General features: G+C 36.4%; 1 protein-coding gene across 1 annotated transcript; it reads left to right on the top strand.

The window, feature by feature from the left end:
• The first annotated feature begins 494 nt into the window (after positions 1-494).
• LOC127451679 (tripartite motif-containing protein 16-like protein) lies at positions 495-16,191 on the top strand. Its single transcript, XM_051716546.1, has 5 exons — positions 495-605; positions 10,319-10,354; positions 11,104-11,166; positions 13,163-13,302; positions 15,267-16,191. Exons 1-5 carry the CDS (start codon positions 551-553, stop codon positions 15,684-15,686), a joined length of 714 nt encoding a protein of 237 aa, XP_051572506.1. The 5' UTR covers positions 495-550; the 3' UTR covers positions 15,687-16,191.
• The last annotated feature ends 1,971 nt before the right edge of the window (positions 16,192-18,162 follow it).

Genomic DNA, 18,162 nt, shown 5'->3' with positions numbered 1-18,162 from the left:
GAGGTGCATGGGCTACAACAGCAGAAGACCACGTCGGGTACTTTATTAGGACCATAGTGTTCCTAATAAAGTTCTGAGTAAGTGTATATAAAATGATAGTTTATATATTTGGGTTTATACTGTATGTATATACTCAAATTCCACTATTATTTGGGAAAATATATGTTACATATATGAAAACATATATTTTGTGCTATTTTGAAATATATGTTGCATTTATGTACAAATATGTGACCTTTTTATATTAGTAAAAACCATACATGGACATTTATATTATAAACGTGGTTTACATATATTGTCATAAATTCGATTTCTGTATGGGTCTAGATCAGATTTCCATTGCACTGCATATATAGATTCAAAACATAACTTTTCATGGTACATGAGTAACATGCTTTAGGTGACAGGATTAACCTCATGGTCAACACCTCAAGTACCTACACCCCTCCCCATAGGCAGCGTCCTTTCCTCCTCCTTTTTCAGAATGAATAAGAGGGAACTTGGAGACTGAGAGAGACTTGGAGTCAAAAGACACTCATTCACTCCGGCTATGCCCATTAGTACCCCAACCACCAACAGAATCATGCCTGAAGCCAAGAAAGCAGGTAAGATCTGCTCTCATCACCTTACCTATATTCATTAATTATTGTCAGGCCAGTTCAAATATATTTTTTAAACTGCCTCTATGAAATGAAGAACTGCAACTTTCTTCAAATGCAACAGTGGAAGTTGCTTTATATTTTTAAATGATATGAGTCTATACAAATGTTTATGTTGCTATTAAATGTATTAATTTAATTATTTAAACAAATGGTGGAATGTGTGCAATTTGGCATTGGGGATGGATTCCATGTTTTTATTATTATAATTTATTTATAATATATAAATATGAATATATTTTTTATTAAAATAATAATTATTCTCTTATTTCTTTTGGTATATCGCAAGAATAAAAACAGCAGCAATAGTGCATATTCATTTCTATATTAACATACATAATGCTGAATGTGGAAATTAAACTCACTGATGGGTATAAATTGATCACAAGGGAAAATATACTGTGTGTGTGTGTCCAGTTTCTAAAATGTAATAATTAATCTCAGACAATGGTACACACCTTATGCAACCGGACATCCTTCTAGACTCTTCATATTACACCAGTTTATATGTCTAGTACAGTATTTACAGTGCTGGTGACAGTACCCAAACTAAAAGTGTCACCACAATGCTGTCTTGATTTAAGGTTATTATGACAGTTGTGTGCTTGCGTTTACTCTGAGACAGCTGAGGTCAGAGGGCAACATAAAACACTGATAGTAGGCTGCATGAGAATAGGGCACCTTGCACATTAGTGTCATTCCATTCCTCTTTCAGCTCTTGTGCACAGCTCAAGGTATCACAGGAAAATAATAATAGTCTTTACAGAGTACAGGAGTTTAGCAGCTGCTCTGTTCAATCTTTTGATAACAAATGATTATAAATCAAGAGGAAAGATGGTCACAGAAGACCTCGTACACTCTCTCTTGGTCCTGCATACATTTTAAGATAAGCATTTCAATAATCCTCTAGGCTTTATAGAGACTCAAGGTGTCTTATATTCTATTTAAAGTACATTGACACATGAGTGGACAAGATGCAAAATGCAAAAGTATTTACACATATAAGGAGCTTTAATATTCTTTTATTGAGCCTAATAAATAATATTAATAGTAACCATTTTAAATGCTTGTAAATAACATAAGGAAATCATTGCATTTTTACAGAAATTTTAAAATGAATAAATATGCATTGATTTACTTTGGTAAAGTTAGAAGCATTTCAAATAGTTTATTAGAAAGATTGACAGATATATATTAAACTACATCATTCTGCATACATACAGTATATTAAACCAAACCATTAGTATTCATCAGATGTAATTTATGTTAAATGTATGATATGTTTCAAGTTAGTTGCATGGCGCCTATTCTTTCACCCTTCTCCTTTAACACTTCCCCCACATCTGTCATCTCAACAACTCTCATCTCTCTCTCTCTCTCTCTCTCTCTCTCTCTCTCTCTCTCTCTCTCTCTCTCTCTCTCAACTTAAGCTTCAAATTCAATTTAAATAAGTGTGCTTTATTCTCATAACAAAAAACTGAGCATTTATATTGCCAACTAAACACAGTGCAGAGTAGAGTAAACAAGCAATATTTGCAAATAAACAGTTTTGGGGAAGTTACTCAAAATAGTAATTCACTACAAATGACCAATTACTGACCTAAGTTTGTAATTAGATGACTTTACTGATTACATCATTATATTAATTAATTATATTACAAATTACTTTACTTTTAAGTAACCTTCACAGAACAGTTTTTGTTTTTTCGCCTCAAAATTAATTAAAATCTGTAATTATAATCTAATTGTAATAATTTTATAATATAAAGTATTACACTAATTTTGGCTACAAAAGTAATTATATTACAGTAATTAATTATTTTGCAACACTGCAAATAAAATATAAATTATATAATAAATAAATATGTAACATAAACATTTTAATTTTGTCCATTCTTTTTTTTACTTTCAGTACTGGGCTACTTAAAAAAAAATAATTATACTGTATACTGTATAACTATAACTTATATAACAAATACCGTAGCACATATAGGGAATCTGTTGCTGATGCGAGGCATCTACTTGATTCTTATTAACTTATCAGTTATGACATGCCATCTTCTTGATCACAGCAGTAATGAAGTGTAAAACATTTCACAGTAGTAACTCATCTCCACAGCTCTGAATGCCGTCTTTGTTTTATTTATACCTTCTGTGATTTAGTTGGGTTTTGTCCTACTGAATATGGCAGTATCTGGAAGGCAGCTAGGCAGCAAGGAATTAATGTTCAGAGGGATCTGATCTAACCAATACATGAGACCATCTCCTGTTCGACCGGGTAGAATGTCATTCTCAGGACTGTGATGGGTCACACCTCTGAAATCTCCCTTTACAGGCATGAATCCCTCTATTTGTGCATCTGTTCGTTCATGTCATTTTCCATCGGGCCTGTTTCAAGTTAGCATTCAACAGAGGGCTGACACTCGGCATGGGGTTTTCAACACTTCACCAAGATCATATCCATCCCCTTACCTCTCAAATCATCACGCATAGTATCACTTTGATCATCAACATAGCTGCTGATGCTAAAAAAGAGGTGAAGTGCAATGCCGTTACACAACAGTAGAAGATGGTATAGCAGGATTAGCTGATATCACCTTTGTTCCAGTTCATATGATGCCAATATTATGTTAGGGATCTGATCAAGGTTGTGGAACAAAGTTGGATGAGGTTTAATTGGAATTTAACAGTAATTATGACAGCATTTAATTTACCAATTATAATGAAGAAACACAACAGGATATGGATTTCCCATGATGTTTTCCTACTTGCAGTGTCTCTTAGTCACTTTCTGTCACTTTATTCTCTTCATTCTCTTCCTCACACTGTTTGAAATTAACTTTTTTTAGGGGCAATGTTTGCAATATTAAAGGATTAGTTCACCTAAAAATGAAAATCTGTCATCATTTACTCACCCTTATGTCACTCCAAACCCACCCTCTTTCTTCTGCTAACACAAAAGGAAATAATTTAGTGAATGCCCCGTGTGCTGAATTCAATACAATGATAGTACATAGAGACTCACTTTAGAGGAATATTCCGGGTTCAATACAAGTTAAGCTCAATCGACAGAATTTGTGGCATAATACTGATTACCACAAAAATTAATTTTGACTTGTCCCCCTTTTTCTTTAAAAAAAGCGAAAATCTAGGTTACAGTGAGGCACTTAAAATGGAAGTGAATGGGGCCAATCTATAAATGTAAAAAAACTTTTGTTTTTATTATTGCCACAAGATATAAACAATATGCATATTAGCATGTAGAGCTGTACATCCCAAGAAACCTCCAGCTGCACAACAAATATAAGTAAACTCTAGCAACTTTCCTCATGTCCAGCTCCCATGCTGACGCATCCCATTCAGAAGTGATCATCCCTATGCCCTATTCCCTTCGAAGATGGTCAGTCAGAACTCACTTAGTAACACTTTCTGTGTAAAGTTATAGCCAATTTACAGCTTCATTGCCATGACGATGTCAACAAATCCTAAAACTAAATTTACAATTTAAACAACTTTACAGCTTAAATAATACATGAGAAGTTTAACAGAAGAATTAATATGTGCTTTTATAAAATTATAAGCTTCACATTTCTGCCTTTAAACCCTCCAAAAATTGCTTTAAAACTTACTTTCATTGTAAGTGCCTCACTGTAACCCAGATTTTTGCTTTTTTGAGGGACAAGTCAAAATAAATGTTTGTGGTAATCAGCATTATGCCACAAATGCTGTCAATTGAGCTTAGCTTGTATTGAACCCGGAAGATTCCTTTAATGCTTAATAATGATAAAAGTATCATAAAAGTTGTTCATGCAACTTGTACATCATAAACCAAGTCTTCTGAAGGTGTACAATCACTTTTTATGATGAAGAGACCATTATTTAAGTTGTTATTCACTCACTTTATTATTTAACCACTTTATTAAGCAATAAAGTGAGTCACTACTGCCATTGTATTGAATTCAGTCAACTGGATATTCATGAAATTATTTACTTTTGTGTTCCACAAAAGGAAAAAAAACCATCATATTTGAAAAACATGAGGGTGGGCAAATGATGACAGAATTTCTATTTTGGGTGAAATATTCTTTTAGAGAAATATACTGTAACATTTATTTTATGTTTATGAGGGCTGATTTTATGTCTATGTAATACTACCTAGACGTGTCTGCAGAGGCACTAATATTATAAAGTATTACATGTTAGATAACATAAAAAACAAAGGAATTCACATATTTTTAACTACTTTAACAACATAAATTTTGACAATTGCTCTGGCCCATGTTCTCCGACAGGGCTTTCCTGAACTGTACATCTCTATCTCTGTCAGACCATCTGTCTTGTAAAACGATGTGTTTATCTAGGCAAAGATATGTGTTGCAAATCTTTGTGGATAATCCCTCTCAGGACTTAGGGGATTTTGAAACAAGGCTTTCACCCAGACCCCCTTCCAAGTACCTCTTGTTTACAGCATTCTCATGTCCAGGGTCATTCTCCACAAAAGTCACCACTTAAAAAACACCAAGGTTAAGTCATATGCCAGGGACAAACTAGATTTGTAGGGCTTTCAGCATGCCCAGAAACTTACAGTAAACAGTGGCCACTTGAGTAGTGCATCAACATCTAAGACTTTCAAATCTTTATTTTTGTTTAATTTTGGCGCCCTGCTTGGTGATCATGGGTACACTATGTTGGCAGTCATGCTCTGCTCCCTCCCTACTGTTCTTCCCGACTCCCTCCATACCAGCCCCTATAAGGGAGAGGTCTGAAGTGTCGATGAAACAAGCTTTGACTGATGGAGTGACCTGCCAGCAGCAGTTGCTAATCTCTTTATCACCTCTGTTTCCCCCCTTCCTGTACCATCCACTCCTCTATATCACCCTCTAAAAATGCAAACCAATTGATGGATTTATCATTCCACATGGATATCTAAGGTTTCATTGTATGTGGCTAATAATAAGAAAGATTAATGATGCCAGTCTGTTCCAGAACACAGAGCTAAATTCTCCCTGCCATATGTATTACCCTCCATTTGTACGAGTTTGTATCTCATGATTGCTTGATGGACTAATGGGCCTCCCTGCCATAATGTGTGTGGAGCCTGTCTTTCTTTGATAATAGCTAGCCACATATGTTCCTTTACACTTACAAGGACACACTGCAAAAAAAAAACATTTTCTTAATAAATATTTTTGTTTTGTTTGCCAGTAAAAATGTCTTTAAAAATGTCCTTAAAACACAATACATATCCTTGTAAGATATTAACAAGATATTGTTTTCAGAGAATTTGTTTTAAATTAGTTTTATTTTTATTTTAAGCATAAACTTTTAAGCATAAAACACTAAATTTAGTTAAGATTTATGCTGAAAACGAAGAAAACAATTTGTCAGTAACAATTTGGTGTAAGAAAAGTTGACTTAATTCAAGACATATTCTTTGAAAACTGGTCTTATACAATTTTGCTTCTCAAGTAAATTAATCTTGTTTTAAGGATGTTAAAGGAATAGTTCACTCAAAAATGAAAATTTTCCCATCATTTACTCACCATCAAGCCATCCTAGATGTGTATGACTTTCTTCTGCTGAAAACAAATTTTGAAGCTTCAAAAATTACATAAAGGGAGCATAAAAGTAATCCATACAACTCCCGTGGTTAATTATATGTCTTCTGAAGCAATAAAATCACTTTGAGTGAGAAACAGAATAATATTTGAATCCTTTTTTACTACAAATCTCCATTTACACTTTCAGAGTGTGAAAGTAAAAGTGAAGATTAATAGTAAAAAAAAAAAGTCTTAAAAGATTTAAATATTGATCTGTTTCTCACCCACACCTATCATATTGATTCTGAATAAATGGATTTAACCACTGGAGTTGCATGAATTACTTTTATGCTGCCTTTAATTTTTGGAACTTGAAAGGTCTGGTCAGCATTCACTTGCATTGTATGGACATATAGAGCTGAAATATTCTTCTATAAATCTTCGTCTGTGTTCTGTAGAATAAAGAAAGTCATACACATTTGGGATGGCATGAGGGTGAGTTAATGATGAGAGAATTTTCAGTTTTGGGTGAACTATCCCTTTAACATTTTCTCCATAAAGAATTAAGGTTTGTGCCTTCATTGGAGTTGTCATTGTTAAAGATGATGACGAAGATGATAATGGTTACAAAGGTTCAATCTGTTCCCTGTAATTGTCAGCAGGATCACAAACAGTGCAGGGGGATTGAACAGGTGTGTAACTCCCTATATAGGCTATATATATATATATTAATATGGTTATTTATATCTTCAGCTTTAGTGTGACAGTATATAAATGTTAGACTCCTAAACATTACTTTTGCAAATAGAAAAGATTCGAATAGAAGAACAGGGAGCCCTGCAACAGATGTCATGGCCCCCACAAAGCCTCCCACAGAACATCGTGTCAGTCTGAGATTACATAAAGAGACAGAAGCAATTGAGACAGCCTAAGTAGATAGAAGAACTGTGGTGAATTCTCCAAGAAGCTTGGAACATCCTATCTGCCAACAACCAAGAAAAACTGTGTCCAGGTGTACCTAGGAGAAGGTGCTGTTTTAAAGGCAAAGGTGGTCACACCGAATATTGATTTAGCTTTTTTATGTTTACTGGACTTTGTATGACATTAAGTGATAAATGAAAACTATTTATGTCATTATTTTTGAAGAAATCCTCACTATGCACCATTTTTCAAAGGTGCCTAAAACTTTTGCACAGTACTGTATATATTTATTTATTTGATGCTATCTAATATCACTAAAAATTAGACAACATTCTTCATTGTGTTACTTTTGGAGATTTTTACTACAAGATTCCCAGTAAATAGTCATTTTGCAAATGTTGCTTTGACTTATTATAAGAACAATACAACTTTGGGCATCCAATCATGACTTGCTGAGGGGCACATTGGTGACATAGTTCCTAGCTTGACTTGAACTATCTACCGTTTCCTTTAGCAGTCTATTAGACTTTTTGCCACTACACAACACAAACCACCCTTGACTTTTTTCATCTTATTTGTAATAAACTGGATTTCAGGACATTATATACAAGTTTAGTTGTGCAGTTTTTGTTTTTGTTAACTAACAATTTTTAAATGAAGTGCGGCAGAAACAAAATGTATTCTTAGAAACGGCTGTCAGAGCCTATGATGTGTGTCCATGGTGAATATAAATTTAGGCCTAGCTTACTTCTTAGATGTAACCTAAAACCTGACAGGCATGTGTAAACTATATGAATCAGTGCTAACAACGATGGGGTACATAAATACCATACAGTGATAGAGGTAAGGACAGAGAATGAGATGGCAATGTTAAGACATCAAATAGAAAAAGAAATATTCAAAATGCTGGTATATTGTCAGTGTATTTCCCAAATGGCCTGTACTTTCTTTTAAAACTGAAGTGTGCCATTTCTGCACCACTACTGTCATCAAACAGAATTGTAAAAATAATCACTGTTTTCAAAAATGTTCCAGAAATCTCCCCATGTGTTCCATTAGTTGTACAAACAAATAGGCCCGCGCCGAACTCGCATCATTGGTTGAACCAATGTTGCTGTCTCCAGCTGGATGAGTTGCTCAGACAGAGGAATGTTTTGATAGCATCACAGATCCACTGTCAATATGCTTACATGCACTCTAAAAGGTCAGTTTTAGGGTCGATGTCCTTTTCTGCATATCGCAGCCCCCTTCAGCATATCGCGACACCATTTTGCGGCCCTCTTCAGCCTGTCGCGGCCCATTAAGCATAACACGGTGGCCCGTTTCAGCTTATCACGGCTAGTCCACCCCTGGTTGGAGTAACAGGATAGATAATGCGATTGTAGCTCGACTTCATCCTACACATTAATCGGACCACAACCATTCTCACCATTGCTACACACTAACATTTCCTCAGCTGACATCCTTTCCTCAAATATTCTATTACGCATTGTGTCATGTTCTGTATACTTGCACAAACCGATAGCTGGATTGTAAAACCCTGTTTATGCCAGCAACATTATCGCTTGATGTCGCTAGTCCATGTACTGTATGTTGCCAGTGGGCATTCCTACTGCTGTCGCTCCAATGTTATTGGTGTACTGCTAAACTGCCCATAGCTTTTGAAATTCTGATCACAGATGAGATGTACTGCTGGTAAAACTATGATATCACTAAGATAATTTCATTAGGAATCAGTTTTCTTGCAGCTAAAAATCAACATTTTGCAGGGTAGAGTGTTTTTATATAAACTGTAGCAGTACTCAATGCATCAAATCACTAACAAGATGAACATGTCTGTGGTTACAGACAATCAAATAAAACAGTGAAATTGACCCCATGAATTCAAAGACCCCATGAAATCAAAATCAAAGTTTGGCTGCTTTTAGTCCATATCTACTAGTAATTTATATGCTGGTGTACTTGACAGAATTTGTTTTCAGAAGATATAAGCATTTAAAATCTACAGTCTCTCTCTTCCAGCTAAAAAGACTCATCCATGATGTCACAAAAAGGTTGAGAAACTTTGTCCAATCAAATGCTTGGACAAGAACGCACCCTCCCCCTGCAACTGTTCAGCACGTCTGGCTGTGTTCTAACTGGCGCTGATCATGCCTGCACAGGACACTTCAAAGGGAGCATAATCCATGCTGTAGGGTCATTCCAAACAGATTTTCCAATAAGAATTGCTCAAAAAGTGAGGTCTGACTGACCGTCTTCGAAGGGAATAGGGCATAGGGATGATCACTTCTGAATGGGACTCGTCAACTTGGGAGCTGGACATGAGGAAATTTGCTAGAGTTTACTTATATTTTTTGTGCAGCCGGAGGTTTCTTGGGATGTACAGCAAAGGCCGCTTCTAGTGGGGTGAAAGGTGGAAATGATTCTAGGGGCCAAAAGGTCCAGGGGGGCCCACAACAAATTCAAAACTGTATTATTTTAATAGGTAAGTGGCCCAGAGCAATATATAGTCAGGGGGCCCAGAATTACTTGCTACAGCCCTATGTACAGCTCTAGTTAGTGCTCTTTATTCTTTATGCTTAGAGTATTGTGATTCAAAACATTGATATATGATCTTTTACTCACCTGTTTCTCATTCATTTTGACTTGCACAATGGCTCACCTTGTCATAAGCTTGTGGGATGGTTATGGATTAATGTTGTCAGTTAGATCATTGTTCATTTCTCAAGTCTTATGAAAAGCTGACCAGTGATTCTCAAGTTTCCCCAGCAAGCAGCTCTGACATTAGCATCATGATGGAAAGTGTATGTGTGCCCCCCCCCCCCCCCACACTATAAAAACACCAAACCTTATGACCCTTTATGGAGACTTTAACTTCTCCATTTTGTTTGCACTCAACTCTATTATCTCACAGGAGCTGGATGACGTGAGTTCTTTTGACTTCACTCCCATTGACAGTCTCTCAACTTTGTTGTGTCACTTGCCATGCCCAAATCTTGTCGCCAGCGGTCGCTGTTGCTCGTATTGCCAGAAGTCACTCTGCTCTTATTGAAAATTAATTAAATTGTGTCTTTGTCACTGTGTGGCGCTGGCGGAAATCAATCTTCAAATGTCTTACTTATAGTCGTCTCTGCATATTAAGATGGTTGGTCCTTTCATGTTTGTTTGTTTGTTTTTTTGTTTTGTTTTTTTCAACAGGAAGAAAAGGAACAAAAGCAAATGGGAAAACTGCAGGTAACTGAGGACAACTGCAGCACATGTTTGAATACAGGACAAAACAATTCTGCTGAGTATTCACAGTCTCAGTTGAAAAGGTTTACTTGTACTGGTGCTATAAGTGATTGTATATATTCTTTTCCACCAAACTTCGCCACTGAATTAGACCACCTCCTATCCTTTCAAACACACACATTCTCCAAAACCCCACCCTCCAAAGACATATCAATAAACCAGATGTTAGTAAACCCAAATGCACAAAAGTGAGCATTTTTGATCGGATAAAAAAATATATTTTTTGTAAAAAAGTGCTTCCAGATTCTTTATCGCAGTTTACATAGCCCAGGGGTGTCAAAGAGATTTCAAGTGTGATTTCTCAAGACACCTATTTCTGCTATATCTGTCAAGTTAGCAGCGGAATTTGGTAAAGTATCATCTAGAGCACCTTTAATCACAAATTAACACACTATAACATACAGTATATGGAGAACATAGTATTCTTAGACCTCACACCTGGACGCTTAACACTCAGATCAACATGTCATGAAAATCTGACAATATGATTTGCACGTGTGATAATTAGCATGACTCGTCGAAGGTGAATGTAACTCTGCTGATATCTTTACACCTCTCTGTCTTAACTGTGTCAATGGGAGGGGGTAATAACACAATGTGGAATCACATAAAGCCTGAGCCTCCATTAAACAGGATAATGTAATCATGGTATATAGAACATAATTACCTCTTTCTTCTTTCCTCCATCACAGAAAAGTCACCACCATATGAGCCCAACATCCCTGAGCCCAATACGAGAGCTGAGCTGATGAAATGTACGTCTGATACCACTAAACACCTTTATACCATGAACATACTGGGGCTGTCTTTTTTTCTTGCCATTAATATACAGTAGCCCTAAGTATTCAGACACTTTAGCCACACATTTGAAAATGTATGAATGTCATTGTCAAACCAAGCAGCATTTTTTTATTTATTTTTTTCAAAGAAAAAACTTGTACAAACATACTTTCAAATTGTCATTCCCGAGTTTGGAAGAAATGTCACTGGAAAGAGGTACGCAAGCCTCTGTATACTTTTCTGGTGATTGCAAGATCATATGAACGTTCTCCTACTGAAAGTTTTGTTTAGAACTCCAATTAATGTTTTAAATTAAAACAATAGATTTACTGTTCAAAATTAAGATAAAGTATTTAGACATTTTCTGGTTGTCAAACTTGTCCATAGTTAATGTGATGATCTTTGGTTACTCTGTAAGGACATCTGTATGAACTTGAGGGGAATTGACTCAAGCACTCAGGAACATTTTATTTATGTTGTCTTGGACTTACTGACACTTAGGGGCATGAATGCAGCATCATTCAAACACAATAGTTTTCAGTTACTGATGATGCCATTGTAGAAATCTACTATTCACAGTCAGCCATGATTTATTTAATCTATGGGTGAAAGTGTCCAATAACAGGACGATTACTGAGATTAAGCAAGTAGTATTCGGCTGGTCATGTGATTCTAACATGAGGGGACCCTCACCATGTAGAATAAAACAGCTTTTATAAGGTTACTGATATGACTTAAGTCTTCATCTCATGTGAGTATTCTTAATATTAATATATCCCAAAAAATATTTTAAATATACTGTCCATCTAAAATCAATTCATAGCCTAAATCTATCTCTCCTGCATGCATGCACACACTGCGTAGGCACGTTTGGACTAAACATCATCTCATACTAATTATTTTATTTTAATTATTTAATAATTGTTCAATTCTTTTATTTTATTTTAATTACAGATCTGCTTCTGAGTCAAATCCCTGCAGCATTAAATCTGTATCAACGCATCATATTTAACAATAATTCAGTTAAGACTTGGAAACAACTAATACATTTACTTTTTACTATAATATATTTTCTTGTTTCTGTATTAAATGTGCATTTATACGTAGTAATTATGTATAGTTGTCAAAAGGTCTTCAGCATGTCACAGAAGGCTACATCCACAACGTGGATTAAAGGTGCACTCAGCAACTTTTGTCTTTGGGTCATCTTGGACTTACACTTACACCTAACGGAGTGGATGCAGCATATTTTAAAATCAACAGTTTTCAGTTTCAGATGCTATTGTAGAAATGTAATATTCACAGTCAGCCATGATTACTTTAATTAATGAGTGAAAGTGTCAAATAACAGGATGGTTACTGAGATTAAACGAGTAGTATTTGGCTGGTCATGTGATTCTAAAAGGGCAGCACCCATGTGCGGACCCTCTCCATGTAGAATATGATATGACTGGAGTCTTCATTTGAATGGGAGTGGTCATTATTTCCTACATATATTGCAAAATGTCTTTAGGAGTTAAACTTTGGAAAAAATTACCGAGTGCACCTTTAAGGCAAAGAATTGTGTGTTGCAGCAGTTTCCTTCAGGATCAAAGCACATGCTTATTATGTTTTACTAAAAAGGAGTGAAGCCTAATTTTTTTGGACAAAAGGAAGTGGTGTAATTCCAAATATTTACTTTGATAAACCCTTTGGTTTCATGAAAAAATTTATGAATGAAATTAACCGGTTATTATCCAGTTACCAGCATTTAAAAAATAGCGTTTTGCGTTTTCACTCCGGAACAATTGAAAGGAACTTTCTGCAAATAATTTCGTTCGTTTTAATTTTTTGTTCCACGAACCATTTATAGTCCCTGGTTTTAAGTGACCAAATAGGCTACTTTGGGGGCCACTGTAGTTTTATATTATTGTTTATATGTTCTTACCATCTGAGATGCTATTTAGAGTTGTTTTTCTCCATCTCTCTCAGACTGGATGAATCTCTCCCTGGATGACAGAACTGCTCAGAAACTGTTGTGGCTCTCAGAAGAAGGGGCCAAGGTGTCACGTATGACAGAAGAAGTGTGCCCAGTTCTGGACAGACCTGAGAGATATGAGCATTCACCACAGGTATAGAAGTGTGTGTGTGTGTCTGTGCCAGTCCCTACATTCTTTTGCAAAATTCTATATGTCTGCTCTAAAACACAGTGAGCTGCCTTGCTGTCTCCTGCTTTTCATAGACAGCTTTCTTCTATGGCATCATCCTAATTGAAATGGAGCCTCATAAGAGACTGATTTGAAAATCAATGCGTCATTCAAATAGCGTTCCTCACGTACAGCACATGGGAGACTTGACTCGCAACTGATTTCAATACAGGTAATGCGAGAGGAATGATGCAATACTAATGAGCATACAGTACGTAGCACCAGTAGCAGCTCGTGACCACAGATATACGTGGGGCAGATCTTGCTCTAGCTCGGCATCCTAAGAACATTATGTTGATTTTAATATTCTAAATAAGAACGCTTAATCTTAAAATGTTAAATTGTGGTAGATCAAAAACTAAATCATATGTTATTTTATGTTGTGTTGTTGAAGAACCCCAGGGAGGAGACGGAGAGAAACAGAACTATGTGCATGCCAATTATATGTTTCCACAGTACTAAAAAAACTAAATGCTTTATAATTATAATAATGTTTTAAATCACAGTAAATTTAAAACCAAAAGTTTCAGGAGCCAATGCTTTTTGACATACAATTTGTCATCATACAACACATACAATGTCTTATCACCTACCCTTATCTTTTGATTACCAAACTATTTTTTGTCTGGCTTGTCAGGATCAAGTTCTTTGATGGTCAATTTGTTTTTAATTTGCAATAAAAATGACAACCTGTTAGACACACATTTATGGATAGTGCTTGCCATGTTTGCAATCTGTCACACTGCTGGCACGCACTAAATCTAAAGTTACCTTTGGTTTGGCACTACATTTATGGGCAGATTAATTTCTGCACCAATGGGTCTCAATGACAGCTCGTTGCAGTACCATATTTGACCACAGATTTCCATTGGAAAAACTGAGGGGCGCTGTGGAGTTCAGGAGGGCAGCAGACCCTCTGCCCTACATGCTTGAATATCTACTGTATATCAAACACTGTGTAACGGAGATTTCAGCTACTTAATGGATGACTTAAAAATCGGATAAAAACTTATACTAGGCCTGCTTTGAAATACATATATCAGCATTTTGAACATATTTATGGGCAAACAAATTACATTATAGTCAGTTTATGGTGTGGTTCTATGTTTTCAAGTGGATGAATATTTAGGTGGGGTTCTGCCCTTACCTGCCCATAAAGACGAGCCGTGCCTGCATAGCATACACATTTTGCGTGAAATAGTCAGTTTTCTATTATTTTGTTTATCAATACATTTTGTTATTGAATGGTTAAAATTGATCTCACTTCGTCTGCCATCTTGGATTTATTTTTCCACCAAGTTCATCACAAAAAGTACATTCTGGAATAGTCTACTTGGGGAAGGATACATATGATGATACCTTAGAATTTGGCCAAAATTAAGTATCTCAGGAGGCAACATACTTAACATACCTACCTTGCCTTAAAATGCTACCCTCGGAGGCAGCTCTCTAGGTTTTGGAACAGACCCATAGTAATGATTTCCTGATATTATTAAAATGTAGATCACTTCATGTATCACTTCAAGTCTTTTTTCACTGCTGTCTTTCATGTACTTCTACATTTAAAGGTGCCACCCCCCCCATTATTGGACACTTTCACTCACTGTAATGAGTTAAAGTAATCATGGCTGATTGATAGCAAATTTTTACTGAATCAGTAACTGAAAACTTTTGCATTTGCATAATATAGCATCTGTGTCAGCAGAAGTCCAAGTCGACTGCCATATCGGACAGCAAATCACAGACAAAAAATTACTGAGTGCACCTTTAAAACAAAATGATCTCATCATAGTTTTCATGTGTAAGCATGCTATGGTCAGTATATAGGGGGAATATAATTGTTAGTGTTATCTGCAAGCATAACTTTCTTTTCCAATGTTCTCCTTAAGGTGCTGTGTAAGGAGGGTCTTTTGGGCAATCGTGGGTACTGGGAAGTGGACTACGAGGGCTGGGTGGTGATCGGGGCAGCGTGTGAAAGTGCAGGACGGAAATCAAAGGATGGCCCATGTGGCCTAGGTGAGAATGACCTGTCATGGGGTGTGGGCTGGGCTGGCTCCTGCTACCATGTCTGGTATGACGGGGTAAACACTGAAGTCCAGGCTCCCCTCTGCCCCACTATTGGGATCTACATAGACCAGCCAGCTGGCATCATCAAGTTTTTCCTAGTGGAGGAGGGAGAGAATGGCTCCAAAGAAGTCAGACCGATTCATCGGTTTACAACCACCTTCAATGAGAAGCTCTTTCCTGGTTTCTGGGTGGGCACGAAATCCTACTTTTGGATCCGAAAAAAGGACCAGGAAATGGATTAGGGTGACGTTAGGAAAAGAGGAGAGCTGTGCTAGAAACTTAAAGGAGAAAGAGTTATTGATAGAGGACAAGAGAAATGCCAAATCTTGACATATCCATGGGAATAATTTAAGTAACAGAAACTTTTTGATTATTTGTAGAACTCATGTTCTCTACAACAAAAGTTATCCTGTATTTTAATTAACTACAACAGCGTAGATATACAAAAGAAATCTTAAATGGACTCTAAATGGACCCTTAAATTCTAAATGAATGCTCTAAAATATCAGTGTAGTTCATTGTCAGCCCTTTCTGAATTCACAGCTGTTACAAATAACTGGGTTGGCCAAAAAATGTCTATACTCAAAATATATTAGGTTAGTATTTTTAATCAGAGTTTTTATTTGTGTAGCATTAATCTTTGTACTACTGATTTTGAATAGTGATTTTATTTCTAGGGTCTGAATAATTTTGTATTCCATATGATGTCAAATGTAGTAAATACCTGTCTGTGATCAAATAAACTAGCTGACAAAAATAATGTGTTATTTATTGGTTAATGCTGGCATGTTATAAAAACTAGATAGATACAGGTCTTGGATCTGTCTGCTGATCTGTCTTGACACAGTAAACCACCAGATTCTCCTTTCAACCCTCACGACAAAGGGCATCACAGGAACCACACTCCACTGGTTCTAGTCTTACCTCACAGGTAGGTCTTTCAGGGTGTCTTGGAGGAGTCTCACCAACTAGCTACTGGGGTGCCTCAGGGTTCAGTGCTTGGACCGCTCCTCTTCTCCATATACATGTCATCACTAGGGTCCGTCATTCAGGCAAATGGCTTTTCCTATCACTGCTATGCTGATGACACACAAATCCGACGGTAGCAGCCTGGATCTCAGCCTGTCAAGCAGACATTTCGTGTTGGATGAAAGATCACCACCCCCAACTCAACCTTGCTAAGACAGAGCAGCTCGTGCTTCCAGCGAGCCCAGCAATTCATCACAACTTCACCATTCAGCTAGACTCGTCAACGATTACACCGTCCAGCACAGCCAGAAATCTTGGAGTTGTGTTTGACAATCAGTTCACAGACGACATCGCAAGGACTACCTGATCGTGCAGATTTGCCTTGTACAACATTAGGAAGATCAGGCCCTTCCTATCGGAGCATGCTACATAACTCCTATTCCAAGCTCTCGTTCTATCCAGGCTGGACTATTGCAATGTTCTTCTGGCAACCCTTCCAGCATGTACTGTCAAACCTCTGACAATTGATCCAGAATGCGGCAGCGAGAGTGGTCTTCTACGAGCCCAAGAGAGCGCACATCAAGCCTCTCTTCATTAAATTGCACTGGCTGCCAAAGGTAAATAAATGTAAATGTGTAGGGATGCACCGATATGAAACTTTTTGGCCGATACAATAACGATTTTTACAAAAACTATAGGGTGATAACAATACTGCTACCAATGTTTTGCAACTTAACATATTTTGTCATCAGATCAATGTTTTACTTAAAGGAATGCTTTAAAAATTTACAAAGAGGTACAAAAGCTTTTTCACTGTTCTAACAATAAATAATTTCCATTGAACATGGATTGGATCTGTTGAACACGACAGGCCAACTTTTTAAAGTGAGCCACAGTGAAAGATACAAGATAAAAAGAAAAAAGATACAAAAAATGACTAAACATGATAACATGATGATTGATATGTAAAAAAAAAAGGTTATTTAGTACTTCAAAAACATTTTTGCACTTCTGCTTTTGCAGTTTAAAAGGCAGCCTTTTAATGTTTAGTAATTGTGCAAGGCCATAATGCAATTTCAATCTTAATTCAGTCAATGATTCAGCATTAATTGATATCATACCGATGTCTCAGAAGTCAATGTCTGCTGGTTTCAAAGCATTTTGGATGGTTTCCCTCATCATGTAGCCTATAGGTAAGTGCCACTTTCTCAACTGTTGTGTCCAATTATGGCCTTTTTTCTGCATTAACGCGATGGAATAAAAATTAAATATTTCATGTTTTTAGGAGTGCCAACTCTTCTACATATTGTGGCTATTATTATTTCTGGATTTTGCATTTGATTTCACAGTGTTTTTACAAAGTGTGTTACTAATTAATTATAAATAAACCATCGGTTTTTCATATCAGCATTTTCATGCTTATTACAGATATGACGATATCAATAATTGGCCGATAAATATCGGCAGCCGATACATCTGTGCATCCCTACCTGCGGGGCCACAATATACAGCTGCCCCAAAAAGTATTTGGACTCTTAAAAATATATGAGTGTCATTTCATTAGATAAAAAACCTTTTAACTTTAAACCAACTCTTGTCAAGGTGATTTTAAGTGGATGTACAAATCAGTTAACTATGGACATGTTCCACTAAAGTTTGACAAACAGAAACTGTCCAAATACATTTTGACTTAATTTTGAACAATATATCTACAATTACACTATCTGAAACCAAACAAACCTCCTTTGG

The sequence above is a fragment of the Myxocyprinus asiaticus genome, chromosome 14 (assembly GCF_019703515.2).
Source record: "Myxocyprinus asiaticus isolate MX2 ecotype Aquarium Trade chromosome 14, UBuf_Myxa_2, whole genome shotgun sequence".
NCBI classification, from domain to species: Eukaryota; Metazoa; Chordata; class Actinopteri; order Cypriniformes; family Catostomidae; genus Myxocyprinus; species Myxocyprinus asiaticus.
The sequence above is the reverse complement of the archived record's forward strand: the minus strand, read 5'-3'. Positions and strand labels throughout refer to the sequence as shown.